Source organism: Nelumbo lutea, chromosome 3 (genome assembly GCF_056320005.1).
Source record: "Nelumbo lutea isolate HS-2025 chromosome 3, American lotus-T2T, whole genome shotgun sequence".
NCBI lineage: Eukaryota > Viridiplantae > Streptophyta > Magnoliopsida > Proteales > Nelumbonaceae > Nelumbo > Nelumbo lutea.
In genome coordinates this window covers 874,674-890,388 of record NC_142686.1, presented here as the reverse complement: position 1 = coordinate 890,388, position 15,715 = coordinate 874,674, and the positions used below count along the sequence as shown (strand labels likewise).

At 36.8% G+C, this 15,715-nt stretch overlaps 1 protein-coding gene across 1 annotated transcript; it reads left to right on the top strand.

Annotated features, from left to right (window-relative positions):
* Positions 1 to 251: 251 nt before the first annotated feature.
* Positions 252 to 15,135, top strand: RECA2 (recA DNA recombination family protein). Its single transcript, XM_088978419.1, has 8 exons — positions 252 to 938; positions 2,904 to 2,961; positions 5,667 to 5,884; positions 6,429 to 6,516; positions 7,868 to 8,040; positions 12,491 to 12,637; positions 13,857 to 13,991; positions 14,262 to 15,135. The coding sequence occupies exons 1-8, from the start codon at positions 876 to 878 to the stop codon at positions 14,655 to 14,657; spliced, it is 1,278 nt and encodes a 425-aa protein (XP_088834545.1). The 5' UTR covers positions 252 to 875; the 3' UTR covers positions 14,658 to 15,135.
* Positions 15,136 to 15,715: the final 580 nt, after the last annotated feature.

Below are 15,715 nucleotides of genomic sequence, written 5' to 3'. Positions count from 1 at the left end.
TATAACTACCATATCAGCAAAAGCAATATAATTTTACTGATATAACCAAAACAAAACCAACCATAAACATAACGGCAACTCTGGATGGGAGGGAAGAAGCAAGCTGACTTAAGGCGCTTTGAATAAATAGCTTCACCGGAGAGTAGAATTTGCGGCAGTTGTTAAGCATATTTTTGCTTTTTCGAAAATTTACCAAACATGTTACATGACTACAACATGCATTTCAGTTATAGGGTTATCACATTCTCGTTGTAACGAGAGAATGACGATTCAACGTAAATCAGAATTTTTAGGCCCAAAATACAGTTGAGGTGAGTGCCACTTCCGCGGACATTGATGCATAGAATGGGGTTTTTGACATTTTAAATGTTTGTAACTGTGCAATGGAAAGATGGGGTTTGCAGGGGACACCACAGACCAGCTGTATCGGGTTCGGGCCGATTAAAATTCTAACAAATTTTCAACCCAATCCGACCCAATACGTACCATAGTGCCACTCGCAGACCATATATGCAGTTCTAGCAGTCAACTACTACTCTCAGACCATACCATAAGCCAAAATGCCAAATCATTCCGATGTAGCGGTTTTTACAAAGGGTCTACGAATTTGATCGTGGATTCTGGGCCTATTCTATCACACACGACACACCCAGTTGAAAGTTGAAACTATTGTTCTAAAAGCTGATTTCAGGAGGGAAAAACCAAAAACCCTAAACGAGGGACTTCGCACGGGTCCAGACTGGTCTCAAGACTCTCAACCGGAAACGAGAGAAACAACAATGCAAACGGGGATGTAAAAATTTTCTGTTTTCCTTTTATTTTGTTGAAGAGGTTTTGTTCGTGGACTGCGAGAGTTCAGGCCTTCAAGGGTGCTCATGGCGAAGCTTCTTCGCAATGTTTATACTTTAAGGCGCTCTCTCATGATAGCGGAGATTCAGGTTTCAGACCTCTTTATCTTTTCTTATTGTTTTTTCTATGAATTGTTACTCTTTTTGTTTTAGGAAATATTTTAGGAGCCTTTCATCATTCCGGAATTTAAAGTGTGCTCTATTTTTATTTATTTTTTCAATTTTCGCAGGTATTATGCCCAAAAATATGTTTCTTAATGGACTTTAGGCCTTCGTTTTCAATGACATAGCTTTTAGAGATTGAGTTTTATTTAAGAAGGCCAGTTCAGATGCTAATGCTTATGGCCGTTTTTTTTGATAAGTAACTAAGGCCAAAAATCTATTTTTGAAGGACGGCTATTCAAAGATTGATCTTTATTTCAGTCTGGATTCTTGTTTGAGAATAATTATTTATACAGTTAATGCCAGATATTTTGTTTTGGAGGCACCCGCTATGGCTACTTATTTGTTTTAACTGCTGCTTATCATTTCAGAGATTGAGATTGATTCTTGTTTAGAAAGGCCATTTAGACACTTGTATTATAAGGTTTGTTTGCGGAGGCTCCTCGTGTTGTTTGGTAGTATCTAGACTGGTCTTTTGAATGTTTTCCACAATAAGGATGGTGAAAGAGCCGTTGGTTAGAAATGGACTAATGGGTAACGCCCATCACAGAAATAATGTTTGAAGAACAAAAGACAAGTGTACGGGGTGTTATGTTTGCAGGAGCCAAATCTTTATATGGGTCAAGGCAGAACCTACTGGAAATGCTTCTGTTTTAAAGCACTCTTTCTCTTCGGTGGAGAAATCCCTTATTTTGGAAACTTTTTATATCTGTTGTTTTCTTTGTGGATTTAAGAGCCTTTATTTTTTCTCATTAATCATAAAATTTTCAGGTTTCTTTCTCCAAACCTTTACGATAAACATCTAGCTTTGGAGGTGACAATCTGTTTAACCAGATTATGGCATGTGGTTTTCATGAGAAACTTCTTTATAATTTGTGGCTCTAGTTTGAAGGAATTTGTATTTTGTTGTGTGCTAAGACGCTAGGCTCTATGAAGCAATACCCATGCAAATATTGTTTTCAACAATACTCATATCATTATTGTCAAAAGGTCATTAGATATTGCCGTTCCCAACAATTTGGTGTCTTGAAAGGGGTGAAAAGAATACCAATATACGCTCTAGCATCTAGCATAAAGTGGCTGCTCCAGACTTGAACTCACATTTTCATGCTTGTCAGCCCAATATTTTATTGTTGTACTACTACTAATAATAGTAGTAATAATGATATTGTTTTGTTGTTTGCTTGGATTTTATTGGAAATTAAGACTAAAATTGGAAGTCTTGAATCACTAACCATTCTAGAGTAACGCTTCATTTTTTTGATCGGCAATCATAAAAATATTTTGTTTGAGTGGAAAGAATATGAATGTATGCTACAAGGCACACAGAAACTGATGTGTTTCACAAGAAGACTCCTTTTTTGTAGGATAGGCACTTGCCTACCTACCCTTTTCCACCCTACTTCCCTGTAGTGTATGATTCCCCTATACAACTGATCTCTACGAGCAGTTGAGCACCCTGTCCAGCTAGGGCATCTGCTAGCCCATAGCCGATCTCTATACCCATTGGACACTTGTCATTTCCTCTATCATTCTTAAAACCTTTCCCATGTTACTCCTATGCTTCTGAGAACCTTCCTGCTTGTTTCTTATCCACCTAACCACCATCACCTTTGAATCACCTTCCACTACTAGGCTATCAAAATTGGAAGATAACTTTCCATTTGGAGGCCCCAAAAGTTACAGGTTCATAAAAGAAAATATGGTATATGTCCATCATGAATCATTCTAGAGTAATGTAATATCTATTTCTTTAAACATAAGCTTCATAAATGTGCTTACCAACTTTTGTGATTCTTTATTTGCTTGGACTTTGTTCTTCAAGAAGTAGGTAGAACAGTAAGAAGAAGCTCTGGCATCCATGTTAATTACTCTTTCATTATTGATTTGCAGAATTATAGACAAGGGATTTTGGGGATCTCTTCTCAATGTTGCAACTTTTCTTCTAAAGGTGCTGCAAACCCTCCCCCCCTCCCCCCTCCCCCCCCCAAAAAAAAAATGTTTGTCTCATTTTGATTTAAATTATACTTGCATAGTTCAAGATTATTATTATTATTATTATATTGTTTCCTTCTCCTCCTTCTCCTACAAGATCCAGTGCTTTATGGATTTCTGATTTTTTTAATCATTGGCTTGTAATTTATTTAGTTTGTTAGTAAAAAACTACTGGAAGTATTTATCAAAAAGAAAAAAAAAACTACTGGGGGTCTTAAGTAAGAATCATCAGTATCCTCATCATCTAAGCTGTGCCCCAACTATATGGGGTTGGCTGCATTAATCCTGTTTCACCATTCCATTCTGTTTGGTGCTAAATTTTGAGCACTTCATTTTTTATTAGTTCAACCCATGTCCTTTTTGGTCTCCCCTAGCACTTCTAGCTCCTTCCACTTGCAACAGATTGCTGAATGTTTGTCTCATTTTGATTTAAATTATACTTTCATAGTTCAAGATTATTATTATTATTATTATTATATTGTTTCCTTCTCCTCCTTCTCCTACAAGATCCAGTGCTTTATGGATTTCTGATTTTTTTAATCATTGGCTTGTAATTTATTTAGTTTGTTAGTAAAAAACTACTGGAAGTATTTATCAAAAAGAAAAAAAAAACTACTGGGGGTCTAAGTAAGAATCATCAGTATCCTCATCATCTAAGCTGTGCCCCAACTATATGGGGTTGGCTGCATTAATCCTGTTTCACCATTCCATTCTGTTTGGTGCTAAATTTTGAGCACTTCATTTTTTATTAGTTCAACCCATGTCCTTTTTGGTCTCCCCTAGCACTTCTAGCTCCTTCCACTTGCAACAGATTGCTGAATGTTTGTCTCATTTTGATTTAAATTATACTTTCATAGTTCAAGATTATTATTATTATTATTATTATATTGTTTCCTTCTCCTCCTTCTCCTACAAGATCCAGTGCTTTATGGATTTCTGATTTTTTTAATCATTGGCTTGTAATTTATTTAGTTTGTTAGTAAAAAACTACTGGAAGTATTTATCAAAAAGAAAAAAAAAACTACTGGGGGTCTAAGTAAGAATCATCAGTATCCTCATCATCTAAGCTGTGCCCCAACTATATGGGGTTGGCTGCATTAATCCTGTTTCACCATTCCATTCTGTTTGGTGCTAAATTTTGAGCACTTCATTTTTTATTAGTTCAACCCATGTCCTTTTTGGTCTCCCCTAGCACTTCTAGCTCCTTCCACTTGCAACAGATTGCTGAATGTTTGTCTCATTTTGATTTAAATTATACTTTCATAGTTCAAGATTATTATTATTATTATTATTATATTGTTTCCTTCTCCTCCTTCTCCTACAAGATCCAGTGCTTTATGGATTTCTGATTTTTTTAATCATTGGCTTGTAATTTATTTAGTTTGTTAGTAAAAAACTACTGGAAGTATTTATCAAAAAGAAAAAAAAAACTACTGGGGGTCTAAGTAAGAATCATCAGTATCCTCATCATCTAAGCTGTGCCCCAACTATATGGGGTTGGCTGCATTAATCCTGTTTCACCATTCCATTCTGTTTGGTGCTAAATTTTGAGCACTTCATTTTTTATTACTTCAACCCATGTCCTTTTTGGTCTCCCCTAGCACTTCTAGCTCCTTCCACTTGCAACAGATTGCTGAATGTTTGTCTCATTTTGATTTAAATTATACTTGCATAGTTCAAGATTATTATTATTATTATTATATTGTTTCCTTCTCCTCCTCCTACAAGATCCAGTGCTTTATGGATTTCTGATTTTTTTAATCATTGGCTTGTAATTTATTTAGTTTGTTAGTAAAAAACTACTGGAATTATTTATCAAAAAGAAAAAAAAAACTATTGGGGGTCTAAGTAAGAATCATCAGTATCCTCATCATCTAAGCTGTGCCCCAACTATATGGGGTTGGCTGCATTAATCCTGTTTCACCATTCCATTCTGTTTGGTGCTAAATTTTGAGCACTTCATTTTTTATTAGTTCAACCCATGTCCTTTTTGGTCTCCCCTAGCACTTCTAGCTCCTTCCACTTGCAACAGATTGCTGCTTCTTTCAGGTGCTGGAGCTGGGAGGTCCAAGTGAGAATGGTTTGCATTAACTTTCTTAGGAAGAAAAGAATTAAGGTAATGCTATGGGAATATATTTTTTCTTTTAAGGATTTCAGATACTACTGCAGTTTGGAAGATGAATCAAATCCAAAATAGATTAGAACCAAATTATAGTATTCTGCTTTTGATGTTTGAAATATCAAACTATATGTGAATCTAGCAAATTATTCAATCTTTCCGGTATATAGAGAAAACAGTAAAATATCTATGGACAATACATTAAAATAAGAGGGCAGTGTAAAGTCAAATCAATCATATCCAGTGATATTGGAACTGCATGACAATTTACAGCATCCAAGATGTAGCAAACTAGCAACAAGTCATTCAGAGTAGTTGGAAAAACTTGGTAAGGAAATAAACATATTTCTGTAGGACGTTTAAGTTTTGTATGCCATATCAGATATCAGGCTTTGGATGTTTCTTTGTCTGATTGCATGGTAGGATAATATCCTTCTTTGGTCAGATGGGGACATGGATGAAACCTCTTCTCAAATTTGGTTGTCTCTATTGGGAGCTCCAAGCTGATGGCAAATTTCACCTTTTCTCTGTTCTGTTTGCAGGGAGAAGGAAGTCTAGATCTGATGGAAGTGATTCTGGCGAAGAGAGCATCTCTAAGAAGGATCTGGCATTGCAACAAGCTCTGGATCAGATTACTACCTCATTTGGAAAGGGAGCAATTATGTGGCTTGGTAGGTCTGTTTCTCCTAGACATGTTCCAGTTGTGTCTACAGGATCATTCGCTTTGGATATGGCATTGGGAATCGGTGGACTTCCAAAGGTATCTTGTCCTATTTGGATTACAACTTATTATTATGTATAGGCTAAGTCCTTTTGTGGCCATATCTTGTTTCATAGTTACCATGTAATAGCTTATGCATTTGATGTTGGTTGGAAGTATTTTATTATGACATTCTCCCACTTGAAGTTGTACACTAATGGTTGTATATGCATGTTTGATCTCTCAAGATTTATTGCTCAACTTAACTCAGCCTTAACCCTAACTATTTGTGGGCCACATTAATCCTTCCCACCATTGTGTTCTATCAAGATCCGTATTTTTTGTCAAACATAAACCCTTCAATCATTTTTTGCCACATCTGACCATGTTTTCTTTACTCCTCCCCTTTTTCTTTTAGAGCTTTTTAGTTTCACCAATTTACTCCTCGCTGGTGCAGTCATTTATTATCACTGTAATCCATGAAGACATGTTGGCATTACAAATGATACATGCTTTGCGATATTTATTTTGACCTTGACCTTGATCTCTTAATATTTTACATTTTTGTATGGCTGAATTATATATTTTCCTCTTCTTTATGCAGGGACGTGTGATAGAGATATATGGCCCAGAGGCTTCTGGAAAAACAACTCTTGCTCTTCACGTAATAGCTGAATCACAGAAGCATGGAGGTGATCCTTAACAGTTCCTTTTTGAAGGTTACTTGAATATTCTTATCTGCATTGATCTTATTAGTCAGCATGGAATGTTCTAAACTTCCAAAAGATTGAAGATGCCCACCTATCCTAGTCATTGAATTGCTTAGTTTGATATAATAAACCTGGGTCTGGTGTGTGCTTCACCAACTAATATGCTAATCATTTACATGCTTCATATGAATGCAAATGACTGGAGATTTGGGGAGGAATATCTATTGGAGAAGGGTGGTGTTATTAATACATTTGGGTTTTGAGATACAGGTTTAATGCTATAGAAGTTAATTTCACATATGGGGTGTAATGTTGTGCCTTTGGAAGTGCGTAATGAAGTTTTGTTCATTGTTTGCTAGACAAACCTTTGGCTCCGTGGTATGGCCAGTAGGCCTCATGTGCACCCTGCTCTTTGCCACCCCTGAGTCCCACTAATGTGTACTATATAATATTGCCCCTTGCAATTCACTGGGGTATATGTAGGGAGAGGGGTGGGAGAAATATTTGAAGGGATGCGGTGAAATATTAGAAGAATTGTTGCTAATATATGTTCTTTGATGATGGAGTGGTTTCTTATCCACCCTGAATTTGAAGATACAGATATTTTGTCATTTGATGCTAATTCTTGGTCAACCTTAGACCTTGTATCTGACGATATTTAGTTGGTCTTTATGTAATTTCTCAGTTGTTTAGGAGTTATTTTTTGGAGGTGAAACTTCTTCACCATTGTTCTAATATTTATATTTCTTTTTCATCAGTTTCTATTTTTATTATAATACTAGAAAATATGGTGCAAGTCACCTCCATTGTCAAAGGCATAAATCTCTATACTTTCTTTTAGGATCACCACTTCTTTACTTTCAATGGTCATGCATCTTGTCTCTTGGATGGCTGGTATCACAATATTTCATTAAATATTGCAATGCTAAGATTTCTAATTTGTCCACAATATTCTCTTTCTTTAGGCACTTAAATTGATTTTGAGTGCCTTACATATTTGGTTTACAACTCCATTAGGAGTTTGATACATGCATATAAAGAATGAAATGTGGCTTATGTCTGACAGACAAAAATGTGAATGATAAAGTATATTTATATTCTGGTAACCCTTTTCCCCCTGAAGATTGAATTGAGGTCATGCATATGCATGCAATGGTTCTTTTTGCCCAGGAAATTTATTCTCTCTCTCCTCAAGACTTGATAATTATTAATTAGCAACAACATGCTTTGTTCACTTGCATTTACTGATGTCTGATATGAATTCCAGTTTGCTTGAGCTTGACATCAGCATTTAATGAATGAGCTCAATTAATGTATTAATCTGATGCTGTAGGATACTGTGTCTTTGTTGATGCGGAGCATGCACTTGATCCAGCACTAGCTGAGGCTGTTGGTGTAAAGACAGAAAACTTGCTTCTTTCACAACCAGATTGTGGTGAACAAGCTCTCAGCCTTGTGGACACCCTAATCCGGAGTGGTTCTGTTGATGTTGTTGTTGTGGACAGTGTAAGGCACTGTATTTACATAGAACTTCTTTCTCATTGATGGAGTGCCAAACTGTCAGATGATATGCGGTGGAATATAAACACTGAGATATGGAGGAGATATGAAATAAAACTGGCTGAACTGTAAGACAATGATACTGAATTAAGATTTCAGAAACAAGAAATTGGGGGAAAGCTTTAAGATGAAGAAAGTAGAGAATCTGTAAGAAAGATAGAAAGAGGGGAAAACTTACTAAGAAATAGTTGATAGTATAAGACAAAAGAACCAGAAAAAATTACAAAAACACTAACCTTTGGTACCAGACATGCCTCACAAATATTAAACCTTATTCTATTAATTCTTTTTATTTTTATATATTCGTTTACAATGTCTTGTAGACTTACCACAGAGCATTGGAGTTCCTTTAATGGACTCCAATTTATATTCAAAAGCTGACAATAATTCTTGAAGGACATTGCCCCATGATGGTCCCTGCCATCTTGGGTCTTGAGAGCACTGAACCGGTTAAAGATCTAATCTTTGGTATTTTTAAAATAAAGTGGCTGTTTTCAGACTTGAATATACTTGTCACACCTGTCACCCCAAGAGTTTACCATCATACCAATCAATGACCCTTTCGAAAGGCTATTGCTTAATTCTAGTTTTAGCTTATCTGGGATCTTGGGAGGGGTGACTGGATGTGAATCTAAACTTTGATTGTTTTACATGAAGTGGCTACTCTCAGACTTGAATTCACGCTCTCATGCTTGTTGCCTAAGATTTTTCTATGCATTAAAGACTATATACCTAGCAAGAAGTCAAACAATTCCTAATTACTTGACATACTAGGAAAACCTATTAATTACCAAGAGAAACAGGTAAAGGCTGACTAGTTGCTTAGAGATCCACTTGTTAATTATTAAGGAAGTTGATGTATCTGAACACCTGTTGGTGGTGGAAGGAGACTCAAGAATTGTCATCAATTTGATGAGAAACTTGAAGGAAGGAGTGAAGGACCTTGGAGACGTCTACATCTTCAATGAGATTAAGAAATCTTGACTTAGTTGAATTATTCTTATAGATGGATTCCTAGAGAACTGAATAGTTTGCAGTTACTCTAGAAAAATCAGGGGTTTGAAGGGAATCCTTGTACAGTGATTCAAGTTTACCCTTGTAAATGATTGGGAGGGTCTTTTTTTGTGGCTATATTGAGATGAAGCTTGTCAGAGAACAAGAGATTGTTGCGGTCTAGGTTGATGTGAGACAGGAAGAGAACTTGAACGAGAGATTGAAGGTTCTAGGGCTATGTCTCATTGGTAGGTTTGTGGGCTCCGAGTTGGAGAAGGAGACAGCTGAAGCTTGGGCGAAGTTTGAATGGTAAGAAAAGAATTGTGGGTGTTAGTAATTTGGCCAGGTGGCTGTTTTTGTTTATGTTCCAGAACAGAGACGTTGTGGCTTGGATTTTGGAATTAGAGAAGAAGAGGAGGGAATGCAACTTAAGGTTAGGTTGGTGGTTTCCAATGGCTGGGGTAATTCTCAATGAAAAGAGAAAAAGGGTGGTGTGGATTATAGTAGTAGGAATTGCCATGCTTGCATAGGGATCATTGATCTTTAATAAGATTGGAGACAGGGGTGGAAAGTTCTTGAGAGTCAACGTTAGGAATGAGAGTTGGGAGAAGATGGATTTTACGAGATCCTTGTGGAAGTTGAAGATAAGGAGGTAGAGGTTAGACCGTTAACCGAACCAGTCGGTTCGGTGTTTTTAAAAAACTGAAGGTACCGGTTCGGTTTCGATTAACCAATATAGAAAACCGGCAGTTAACCGAACCGACCTGTATACATATATTTCTATATATTTTATATATATTTATTCATTGTAATAAAACCCAATTTGGTAATGTTGTTCATTCATTCATTCTAATAAAATGTCTTCTTAAAAAGCAAATAAAACTATAATATCATTATTTTTTGTGTGAAAACTAAGAATTTTTAAGACCTCACGTGGGCTTGTTTGGGCTTGCCTTGAGGGGCGTGGCACAAAGCCGGCTTGTAGAATCAGGAATGTAATATGTTTTACATTACATTAGCTATGTGAAGTACTGCAATTGAGTGAAAAAAGAAATTAGAGGTTTTACATCCTTGAAAATGTTTTATATGTTTGATTTTATTTTTAAATTCTCATTTGAATATGCTTTACATTTTATGTTTATGTATTTTAATTTTAGATAATAGGTTTTTTAAAACATTATTTAAAAATTTTAGTTTATATTTTTTATTAATATTATGTTTAATATTTTTATTTTTTTTGGCATTTTTTTGAAATTTTTAGCATTTTTTTTGTGCCTTGCATAAAAAAGGCGTGCACCTTGCCTTGTGCCTTGTGCCTCAGGCGTAAATTGACCCCTGCGCCTTTTTTGCGCCTTGCGCTTTTAAAACACTGCTAAAAGCCAAAGCTGAAAACTGAATTTTTCAAAAACAAAATTAACCTGAACCCAAAAAACCGAAACTGAAATTTTCGGTTTTAACCAAATTATGCTCATCCCTAGTGAGAATGCATGATCAAGAAATTAACATCTTCGTTCGTGCAATGAAGTAGAGGAGGGTTTCGGGCTTTCAGTTGTTGCAGTCAAGATGTGTTGATTTTTGAAGTGATAGTTGGAAAAGTAGGAATTGATTTGGGTCAGAGGAAGAAGGAACTGGATAGGGATGGAAGTGTGGATACATTAATAGCTGCTAAAAAGGTCTGAGGCTGTAGTAATTGTCAGATAGTGCATGCTACCAAGGTATTCTCACATCGTAAAGAGTTTGGGCGGGTGTGGGCCCCAGCAACAGATTCAAAAGATTATACAAGAGGAAGGGGTAAGATCCAAAATAGCAAAGCAAAACTTCCTAGTTGAGGAAAATCATGTTTCTGGGGATTCAACTAGGAAGGAGTCCCCGTTGTCGCCAACTTTTGAGGGGGAGGTGGTGGGGGTGAAGACTCGGTGGAGAAAGGAAAGGAAGGCAGAGGTGAAGAGTGAGTGAGGGAGGAAGTTAAGGAGGGGATTTCAGAGGGGGGAGAAGCTGAAGCAAGGAAGTGTGGATTTAAAGAAGATTGTTGACAGAGAGGTGGAGGTTGGCAAAACGTTGGGTTTGCTTGGGAGGAGAGGGCTTTGCCAAAAGGGCTTTTGAAGAATTTGAGAAGAGTAGGAGAGAGGATAACAGTAAAAGATCTGTTGTTGGGGTTGGGGGAGAGATTTGGAATGAGGAAGATGGACAATTTTTTCCCCCCTTTTTTGATGGGGTTGTTTGATGCTAAAAGGATTGGATCTCGATTTCTGTTTTGCATCCTTGTTTTCTGCTTTGGTTGTAAGGTATATTTTAGCTTTGTGGGAGGTGTTGCCTTTTGCACCTGCGATGTGGTTGTATCCATTTTCTATTGTCTTTTTAATATTTTTTTATTAGCAAAAAAGTTATTTGGATATAATTCTCTTACATCTCTTTTGTATATCCTTCCCTTTTTTGTTAGTAATGAAAGTAGCCTTTTCTTCAAAAAAAAAAAAAAGCTTTAGCTCCTAATTTGAAGCAAGCCATAAATTAAAGCCTATTAGTAAAGTGGCCATAAATTTCTTAAAAGAATCAGGTGGACGCCAGGTTTCTTTGATAATACTTGGATAATCTATTAACATAAGAATCAAGCCAAAAGAAATAATTTGAAGCATAGGATGGAAAAAGTGATAAACATGTGACTTCAGCTTTGTAAAAATCTCTATTAAAGGTCTTTAAACTATTTAGACCATGTTAAATAATTGAACTGGTCCCTGTTGCAGCCGTAAACTAGAAACCATTACTAAAGATCTAAAATTTACCTAAATGAGATACCCAAAAAAATTATGAAATTGCAAGTGGATAAAGAATCAGGTGAACAACTTTTTTCTCTCACCCGGGTTCCTTTTGCTGTTGCAATTATCTCTGTGACTCACACTTAAAGTAATAAGATGTACGATTAATTTGTAGAGCACTGAAGAATTTTATGTGCTGAAATTGCTTTCTTTCCAAGATTTATCTATCTATTCTATAAAATTGAGATTCCTATCGCTGAACTACTTCTATGTGGAACTATGTCACCAAAGGATAATTTTGTGGGCCTTGCTCCTGATGTGCTGCACATGAGACACTGATTCATATCTGGGACCTCATCATCATTCATCCACCTAACAAGTCCCTGCACATGTTAAAAAAATTCAGGCAGTTGTGTAGTCTCATGTCTATTCATTTAGACCATGCACAGGTTGATATTGTCCCTGGTGTTCTGCACATGGTACGGTGCATGCCTGGGACTTGATCATCCACCAAACAAATCATTGTACACTGGAAAAATATTCAGACAGTTATGTAGTGTCATGTCTAGACATTTAAACCATACAGGTCAATCTTGACATTTTCCTTCAGAATGTTTTAGTTCTTTATGGTTCTCTTTTCTGGGTGGCAGGTGGCTGCACTTGTGCCTAAAAGTGAACTTGATGGTGAGATGGGAGATGCACACATGGCAATGCAAGCCAGATTGATGAGCCAGGCTCTTCGCAAGTTGAGCCATTCTTTGTCCCTCTCAAAGAGTATCTTGATCTTTATAAATCAGGTAAATTTTTACATATTTCTTGTGTCATCTGCATCTTTTAAGGCAAACCTAGGGAGCTGTTATCATGCTTGATGAAAGAAGGGAAATATTGAAGAACACGGGTGTCAAACTTTGTTACCATGCTTCTTCAGAATGGCTAATTTATGATGTTTCTTGTTTGAGGAAACATCACTGTTGTTTTATGTGTTTTATTGAAGGTAGTTGCAATTTTGTTTCCTTGTAATACTAACCAGCCAACTAGTGTGAGCCAATCTCTAATTACTCTATTGTCTGAATCAAAACACGTGACTTGATTTAGGAGCTGTTGGATAATGGCTGAAGTGGCTGATCTGAATGATCCTTTGACTTTTAGTGGATAAAATACTTAAATAATACAATTTTGGAATGCATGGGTAAAATACTTATTTACTAAAAGACAAATGAATGTGGCTTGATTTAGGAGCTGTTCGATAATGGCTGAAGTGGCTGAGCTGAATGATCCTTTAACTTTTAGTGGATAAAATACTTAAATAATACAATTTTGGAATGCATGGGTTATGGGTAATAAACAAAACTTCAGCTCCAGCCATCAAGGAGGTTGCAGCCTCCTTAAAAACTTATTTACTAAAAGACAAATGAATAAATAATTCAGTTAGCTACTTCAGCTTCAGCCATCAGTCTTAGTTTCCAATCTTGATCAACGGTCTCATGCAATATAAAATTTGGCACAAAGTTTTACTGTTTTAGTACGAGTAGGCTAAATTCTAATGCTCAGTTTGGAAAGAGTAATACAATTATGTAGAGTGCAAAATCTTATATTTTGTATGTATTTATACTGTACATATTTGCATTTGTACTCTTTCCAAACTTGAGCCTAAGTTGCAAAGCTCTCGACAATTTATATGATTCAGTGGCTAGGATATTTGAGTCAAGTGGTACAGACTGATTTGCTTGTAATTAGACCAAATGCAAAGAGAAGAATGAAATTAGTTAGTGATTAAGTGAAAGGCCATATGGGATGCCAGCAGTTAGCCGCGTGCACGTAGTAGAGTTACAAGGCATTTTCAGTATCACTATTAAGCAACTCTTTTTCCTTTTCTTTCCCCTTTATGCTTTATATATTTTGGGTGAAAATTGTCTTCTGTTTTAACCATTTAGATCCATTTGAGGACATTTTCTTCTTCTTCTTCTTCTTCTTCTTCTTCTTCTTCTTCTACCCCTTCTGGTTGCATGGTTTCAGGTTAGATCAAAACTGTCCACTTTTGGAGGTTTTGGTGGCCCCATTGAAGTTACTTCAGGTGGTAATGCTTTGAAGTTCTATGCATCAGTCCGATTAAATATTAAAAGAACTGGGCTGGTCAAAAAGGGGGAGGAGGTAATAATTCCACCCATTTATTTATATGCACAAATGCACAGGCACTTCTCTGATTTTTCAATAGATAGCATTGGGTCATTATATTGGCTAGATTCTTCTCATCCTATGATGTTGTCTCTTAGATGTGATTTATTTAACAGTGGGCTTCGTTCCACTTGCACTGCTTTTCTGCCTGTTGTGCATTTCTCCAGTCTAATTGAATGGAGCTATAGCTCTTAAAATAATAAATCTTTTGGTGGTATCAATGTGTCTTTTCACTTTTGCTGTTAGACGATTGGAAGCCAAGTTCTTGTGAAGATTGTGAAGAACAAGCATGCGCCTCCATTCAAAACTGCTCAATTTGAGCTTGAGTTTGGCAAGGGGATATGCCGTTACTCAGAGATCATAGAGCTGGGGTGCAAGCACAAGTTCATAACAAAAGCAGGAGGTGCATTCTACAACTTTAATGGCCAGAATTTTCGTGGGAGGGATGCTATCAAACGATACTTGTCTGAAAATGAGGACTGTTTAGCGGAGCTGATGGCAAAACTCCGAGAAAAGCTTATGCACATTGAGACTAATATTGAAAAGGATTCAGAAACCGGAACTCCAGATGGAGATGCATCAGAAGAGATTGTGTCACCTGACACAACTGATGAGGAAGTTCTCGCTATGGTTGAGGCATGAGGATGTACACCCATTTTGAGTTGTATGATGGGCTGCACCATCTGTATGTTCTAGCAAAGACAGAGGATTTGGAATCTGCAGGTGCATATCCTGATTTTATAGGATCATGGATTATGGCAAGGGACACGCTTTGGGTCAGCTGTGGATCTACTTCCTTGGGGGTTTAATATCATCTACTACTGGGATGCTTGGAAATCAGGTGCAGGAACAGATTGCCAGTCAACAGCAATCCTTTTCCTTTGTAAGTTATGTGCCAATATGAATATATTTCTTGATTGCATCACTTTTATGAGGTATAGACTGTTGCATGAATGAAAGTTGTCAGTACAATTTGATACGTGGGAAAATGCAGAGCCAGGCATAAAATTTTGCTGGTTATGATCCCATGCTGATTGTTTCAAACGATCAGTAATTTTTTCTTTGTTCTTCAGATATACCAAGCAGTATCCAGTTACAGAAGCTTTTTCCAAGTGGAATATTTCCTTCGTGTAGCATGAGCAAGATTTTGACATCCTAAAACACATTTCGCGCTGTTGGGGTAGGGTTACTATTCTCTCTTTATTATGGAAATACTATACTAGGGATATACACATTGAGTAGGAATAAAATCAAAATTGTGAACGCAAAAGCTTGGGATTGAATGAAGAACCTGTTAATTAAGTGCTGAAACATGCTGTGCCCCATATTGAGTAGATAAGGATCCAAAGTCCAGTTGGCCTGACCGTGGATTACTGGTTCAAATATTAGGTTTTAGGTGGGGTGGCAACTGTGCATTTGGGTGGTAGCTGGGTCGGATGGAGAAGTAAATCAGGTACTGGTTATTTTTGCTATAACCTTAATTTAGGCGTCCTATTGTGCATGTGTGATGTTATAGGTGCCATCTATAATATATGGTCACAGGACTATCATTCTTCAGGCCGCAGGCTGCAGCACCTCACAATTCAGGTCTACGTGATTTGAGACAAGGCTTTGCTGAATTGGGTAGGGAAAAAGAAAATAAAGAACATTTGGGTAGTTGGGTTTGGTAAACGAAGAAGAAATGAGGGGCCCATCTCCAT

Excerpts from the sequence above, each read along its gene's own strand:
- RECA2 (XM_088978419.1), top strand. The coding sequence starts at position 876 with ATGGCGAAGCTTCTTCGCAATGTTTATACTTTAAGGCGCTCTCTCATG. Across the intron at positions 2,962-5,666 it reads TTGCAACTTTTCTTCTAAAG|GGAGAAGGAAGTCTAGATCT; the intron begins GTGCTGCAAACC and ends TTCTGTTTGCAG. Across the intron at positions 13,992-14,261 it reads TGGTCAAAAAGGGGGAGGAG|ACGATTGGAAGCCAAGTTCT; the intron begins GTAATAATTCCA and ends TTTTGCTGTTAG.